Source organism: Cryptomeria japonica, chromosome 10 (genome assembly GCF_030272615.1).
Source record: "Cryptomeria japonica chromosome 10, Sugi_1.0, whole genome shotgun sequence".
NCBI classification, from domain to species: Eukaryota; Viridiplantae; Streptophyta; class Pinopsida; order Cupressales; family Cupressaceae; genus Cryptomeria; species Cryptomeria japonica.
Window position 1 is genome coordinate 701,916,564 of NC_081414.1, and position 7,129 is coordinate 701,923,692.

Sequence of the window (7,129 nt, forward strand, 5' to 3'; positions counted from 1 at the left end):
CATCAATGTTTCTCATGTCTACTATTCATCTTATTCACCCCTTCCAAAGCCTCTTATTAGAAGTTGGAGTGGGTCCTTAGTTATTTTCTTTAGGCATCGTGGAAGAACAATAAAAACATTCATAAAGTTGTCTTGAGCTACTAGAATCCTACAAACTTCTTCTTCAACATTGTATTTCTTTGGTAATCCCTCTAGTTGTAATGCTTGGCATGGATTAGGCTTTCACATCATCCTGAACATGAGGTAGCTAATGCACATTCAAGGCACCTTTGTTGCCAAGAGCATCTAGCATGCTTGGGAAGCAATTAAGTCACAACTCAAGTTTGGAATGGGAATGACTTCAAAACTAGGACTTCCATCAACAACATTCCTTATGATGGCCTCTAGTGATCACTCACTAGGATTAACCTCTTGCTAGATTTCCTTGGGCCCTTGTTATAAGCATATTCAAATGTGGGGTTTGTACTATCTCTAATCTTTTGTCCATAAATACTAAGACTTCACTCTATTGAGCATATTTTAAGGCCAAATTTAAGCTTGGTAATCAAAATTTGAGAGTCTTATTAGACTATCTTGGATTCAATTCTCCTTGAAAGTATTCTTAATGTTAGAATTTGCTATACAAACCATGTTGGAAGAACTAGAAATGGTTTCCAGATACTTTTGTTGGGAGTTACAAGTCTTGTAAAGGATACTCATAGCTTTCTCCTCATTTGCCTATATTTCCCAAGATTAATGTGAGGTGGAATAGTCAATCCTCTGCCTCTTAATGGTGACACAAATTTCAAATAGTTTAGAATACTTTAGTGAAACCCAAATTAGCTCATTTCATCTAGTGTCAAGTCCCGATTAGTCCAATTGGGAGCAATCATTTCTCATGTCATTTTTTGTGGCCATTTAGAAACTATTAAGCATCTCTTCTAGTTTTGTCCTCATGCCTAGGTTGTTTGGCATTGTATACATGACTTCTTCAAGCCATTCTACCTCAATCTTTTCTCTTGGTATATGATACTTTTGGGTGATTGGCCAAGGGTTCCAACTAAATATACTCGGATATGCCATGCTTTTAGAGTGAAGATACTATTTTTAATATGGAAGTATAGAAATTCTACTTTTATTGTTGGCTTTGTCGTGGTAAACACTTTTCCATGTATACTAAAGTTGGTTATTGTTCTAATTTATTATGTTATAAATATAGGGCAAGCCAACAATGTGGATATGGAGATTGACCATTTGTAGACTTTGACTAAGCGTTAGGCCTACACCCTTATAGATTGCTTGTGTTCTTCATTCCTTTGCTAGCAAGGATGCTTCTTTGCCATGGGGGTGTGCCTCTTCACCATATGGACATAGACATGCTTGCAACCATAGATCCAAACAAGACCACCATGATTCCTAGGACTCTCCATGTCCTTGGCATCATGGATGGACCCCTTCACCATATGGACATTCATTTGCTTCTCAGCAAGGCCACACTAGTTGACCTAATGGTAGAAAGTTTTCTCGCTTGGACCTTATCATTGCTCTTGTGTGTACTACTACTCAACAAGACAAAGATAAAGATCATGAAGATACCATCATGGGTTGGAAGCCTATTGTTAAAGACCAAGACCTCCTAGATATATAAGGAAGACAACTATTCTCCATACAAAATAGCATTTGATCAAAAACTCAAAATTTGCAAATGACTACAGACTTCTACACGATTTCTATTGGTCTGATCCTCTTAATATGCCTTCTCAATGCTATAAAAATGCAAAATAATCACTGAAAACAATTGTATTATGCAAATTTGTGTTTTTTATCAAATATCATTTTGTATGAAGAATAATTGTGTGAGGACCCCACTTGACTCTAACCCCCCTCCTCTTACTAACATAGCCTCAACAACTTAGACTTAATCGATTGTCACTCTTACTTTTTACCCTTTTTTTTTTTTATACTTCAACACAAACTTTTTAGGATGATCCCATTCCACCCACATTTCATGTGAATTGTATAGTATGTTTTTGAAATTTTAATATTAAGGTATGAAACTGTTTGTCATAAAAGATTCACTTCTTTGTCTTGCCCCAATCCTATTTTTGTGTCTAAAATCTACGTGGACAATAAAATACACGTCATTCTCGTATACAAGTAAACGTGGCAATTGAAAATGATAACTCCGCGTGTGCCCCACTAGGTATTCCACCTGCATTCATAAAATAAATTTGTGCTAGTTTTGCTCAGCTGTACATTTTTTTTCTTTGCAGTCCAATTTGAAGCACAGTGATCGAGCCCTCGCAACTCCCTTCTACAAAGAAATTATTATCGTCACTGCAATCAAGGTACTTTCTTTCTATGTCGAAATAAATCTCTGAATTTGTCCGGAACACATTAAATCCTCCTTTGCGGCTTTTACCATTTTTACTTTGAATCTTTTTTGGGTTAAATACTATTTTTTGAGGCAGTCCGTATTTATTTGCCCTAAGTTTCTTTGTCTGACGATAGCTAGGAAGATCCGTGTTTTAAAACTGCGTGGAGCCCTGATATTTTGATTTGTTGTGGATTGATTGGAATGCCCTCTTGATTTTAACCTGTGTGTTTGAAAGTAGCCCTTCAAAGCATGCTGATTATTTGATTCTTTTTTAATTTTATTTGTGTATGTTTTTGTCCTCGTTTTTAAACCTCAATGTTTAGGGTATCCTGTTGAATAGAAATTTGATGTTAAGGGTATTTCTCATAGCAGAAATATTTGGCTAAACAGGCTGTGACTCTGCTAATTTACCTTTGAGTGTTTTGGATGGAGTCACTTTGGATAGGTTTTTGTTTTCATGATAAAATTGTATGTCATGCTTGTTTTATAGGGTTTAATTGGACTTGCAAGTTCGAGTTTAACCCGGGAAGTACAAAATTTGAACATTATATAAGATAAATGCAACATTATATCCTTGTGGACTTCTAAAGGTGGGGTCACATTTGCTGAATTATTGCATATGCCTTGGCCATGACCACACAGGCAACCATAAAATGTAAAGGGTTTGTGGGGGCGATTAATTCTTACATTTGGCTGTTTCCAACCATTTTTCTGTTGAAAATCTGATTGAGCAAGTATAGAATCATATCATGTGATACATGGTTAGTGAGAATCGAGATCATGTTCTTCTCGAGACCTAAAAAATATCAGTATGGGTTAGCTGTAAACCTTCTCCACCTTAAACGTTAGGTAAGTGATTGCTTGGCGTAGCTTTGAGTTTGGAGCATTGAAGCTCAGGGTTGTGTTGTTTCATTGTTTTGTTCATTTCAATTCATTGCTGTATGATATAATTTATTCCAGTTATGTATCATTTTATTGGAGACGTGCTATGCATTCTGATTATGTACTTTGGACATATTGTTTTTCGATTTTGTCAGTTCCATTCTGGGCTATTCGTGAGCTTGATATATAAATTACATCAAATTAAGTTACAAGTAATGTTTTTGCAGGATTGCGTCATGGATATGCTTGAAAGACGGGAGGAATCTGTTACATTTCCTGGGAGGGAAGGGGTTAATGTTAATGCTTCCTATTGGTGCCACATGTGTACGAAAGAGGTTTTGACCTCTGTGGCAGAGGGTTGCCAGGATAACATGGAACTTCTGTGCTCTGAATGTGGAAATGGCTTTATAGAACCTAGTGCAACTGCTCGGTCCGCTTCTAATGTGCATCAGACTCAAGGGATGACCAATCACAATGGAGAAACCAGACGAGAAGAGGGAGAAGAAGATGAAGGCCAGAGGATAGACCGTGAACATGATCAAATGCTACATCAGTTATTTCGTGTGATTAACCACAATGACAGAGAGACTGATCACGAGAGTGCCGGTGATGACATTGGATTTAGTCATACCTCACACGATGAACAAGTTTTGGTAACCGATGAAGAGGATATGGCGAATGGAGATGATGAAGACAGTGACTCTTCAAGCATTGGTATTCAGGCAGGTCCAGATGAATGGGACTTGTCAGACGATGAGAACGATAATGAAGAAGATTGGGAAGAAGCATACGAAGAAGAAGAAGACAGGGATGAAACGAGAGAACAAACTAGCCTGACAGAAAATGTAGATGAAGAAATACGTTCACAGACACAAAGAACTAGATGGGGAGGCAGATGGAGACAGGGAGACACACCGAGACCACAACAGAGAACAAATACTGATCATGTTCTACACCACTTTCTGCAAGAGATCTTTGAGAATCTGGTTGGAAACAATATTGAGACCAGGTCAGAGTTTCCTGAATGGCCATTTTATGTTGGGAATCCAGGGGACTATCTTGATGCAAGTGGGTTTGAGCAGCTGCTGCAACAACTTGCTGAGAATGACAATAGCAGACGAGGTGCCCCTCCTGCAGCTAAATCTGCATTAGAAAATTTACCTTACATTACCGCTGATGAAAATTCTGTCTGCGCTATATGCAGAGATGCTATAATTGCAGGGGAAGTAGTTAGACAGCTTCCATGCTTGCATCTGTATCATTCTGATTGTATTTTGCCATGGCTTAGTACTAGAAATTCTTGCCCAGTATGTCGTTACGAGCTTCCCACAGATGATTCTGAGTATGAAGGGCGGAAAGGGACAGCAATTGGTAGAACCCATACAACTGATAGTATGAGCTTCAACGTCCAGAACAGCAATCATGAATCATCTTCCCAAGAGTCATCCAATGCAAATTTTACTGTGCAGAATAGCAGTCAAGAGCCATCTTTTGAATGGTCATCTCGAGCAACTCTTAATATGCAGAATGGAAGTCAGGAGTTATCTTCTCGGCAGTTTTCCAACACAGAAGTAGAAAATCTTCATTTGCAAGAGATGGAAAGTGTGTTAGTGTGCCCTCAAGTTATTGGCAGCCACAATGCGATTGAATCTGAACTGGAAGTTGACAATGGAGAAATAGAAGTTATTTACGAGGAGCAAGAGCATGGTGATGAACCCAATCATGAGATTCAAGATGGCGATATTAAGAATGATAAAACATCTATTTCTCAAAAATTTGGAAGCGGATGGTTACTAATGGCTGCAGGTCCTGTTTTAAGTGTTCTGGTACTTATTCTGGCCTTGTGTTTTGGAAATCATTCAATAGTGGGCAGGATCCAGCAGCATGTACGGTGGTGGCAAGGGCAACAACATGACTTTGTTAGGGAAACTCATATACAACAAGCGGATGTGCTGAATGAGAGTCAAAGTCGTAGGAGATGGTGGATGCCATTTCAGCAATGAGAAACAAATACGTTACTGTGCCACAATGTCAAAGCCTTGGGGTTTGAATAAAAGAAACTTATGCTTTTATATTGGTTTTGGTTTTGCATTAATTTTCTTTTTTGAAATGTGAACGTACAAAAGATATTAGTGGAGGTCATAGAAATGTCTTCCATCTCACCAATTCATTTTCCATGGATTGTTGTATCGACGCTGTTCTATTATTCAAGACCTTACATAAGTTCATTGGAGGTCATAGAAATGTCTTCAATCTTCCAATTCATTTTCTATGGATTGTTGTATCGGCGCTGTTCTATCTTTGAAGACCTTACATAAGTTCATTAATAGAGAATCAACTTAGAGAGAAAAGATCATATGACATATCCAATTGCTCTTTGTTGTTGCCTATGTGTGTGCATCAACAAAGATTGTAATGTCCATAGACATATTTTGTGTGTTGTGGTCTCTGTACAGTTTTCATTCTCTCTCCACATTGTTCTCGTCCTACTTTTAAACTTCAGCTTCCAGTCTTTATTGTGAGCAAAAGTTGTCTCCAACATGTATAAAGCTTATCACATTCTGTACGTGTAATTTGAAAAATCTTATGGGACCATTAAAACGAAAGTACTGCGACTATAAAATGTATGGCTTGATACATTTAGATGTAACCTTTGCATTGTAAAGTGACTAAAAGTTAAAAATAGAATATAAGTTATCCTCAATTTTAAAGATCGGCATTGCCCATTTCCGCAAATAATGATTATTATCAGATTCAAATTTCTGACTGTTAATAACTTGACAAAGTACTGTATGTTGTGATGACAAGAAGGCTTAGGCTTAGCTCAGGACATGTTTCTGTCTGCATTTCTCATGAGATATTATCATATTAGCAAACAAATTCTTACTTGGATTGAATCTGTTAGAATCCATTAAAACTTTTACAGTTTTGGTCAATAATGTAGTATAATATAATCAAAATGGCAGCAGATACATGAAATGAGATTCAGGAAAACTTTTTGCGGTCATAGTGCTTGCTTTCCATGCAATCTGCAGCTTCCTTTATTTAGAATATTATAGATGTAAACATGCTAGTCATGATCGTCAAAAAAAGAATAAACTATGTTTGGTCAGAAAAATTCAAAAATAAGAGGAAACAATGATGTTTAGATTCTGTTTCATTCAAATAAATGCAACAATGGTAGCCGCAGTCATAAACAATGAAAATATATTGTTTGATCATAAAAAAATTGGAAATAGGAAAAAACAAGGACAGGTTGATTTTATTTCAAATAAATATAAGGCCTCCCCACATTTATTATAAAGTTGTTGTATATTAGATTTTTATATGTTATTAGAAGGTTGAACTTGATATTATAGTATCATTCTGATCATATTTTATTTATTTATTGTAGTTTTGGTGTCTGCCTTAAACTTAGTGTAGTGGCAAAAAGATTACACAACTGTTACTTATATCTAACCAGCAAAATCAAATGCAAAAGTGACTATTTTCGTTTTCTCCCTTTTATTGCCACATGAATGTTTGTTTCAGCTGGTGAAGCTCAGGGCTCAAACGCATTGACCTGTTTCTTGCATCCTCATATGTGTTTTTATCCCAATCACTAGAGTCTACAGGAACACTCCAAGCTGCCAACATGTTCACCACACTAATATGTGCTTATGCGATGGTCACATTCATTTGTGAATCCTGCCAACCAAGGAAATTCTCTAGATTGTAGGATAGATTAGGTGGGTCCATGCTCAACCATCTGTTCTCCCTGCAAACTGTAAACGTCCAGTGTTTCACCTCTGCGAGTGTACTTAGCAAAAGCATTTGCCCTACTCAAATGGGCATTAGCTCAAAGATATATTACAATGGTTGCATGATATAGCAGTAAATATGATAACATGC

The 7,129-nt window shown here is 37.0% G+C and overlaps 1 protein-coding gene across 1 annotated transcript; it reads left to right on the forward strand.

Moving 5' to 3' along the window:
- The first annotated feature begins 2,179 nt into the window (after positions 1-2,179).
- LOC131078191 (uncharacterized) lies at positions 2,180-5,942 on the forward strand. Its single transcript, XM_058015850.1, has 2 exons — positions 2,180-2,327; positions 3,466-5,942. The coding sequence occupies exon 2, from the start codon at positions 3,475-3,477 to the stop codon at positions 5,239-5,241; it is 1,767 nt and encodes a 588-aa protein (XP_057871833.1). The 5' UTR covers positions 2,180-2,327; positions 3,466-3,474; the 3' UTR covers positions 5,242-5,942.
- Positions 5,943-7,129: the final 1,187 nt, after the last annotated feature.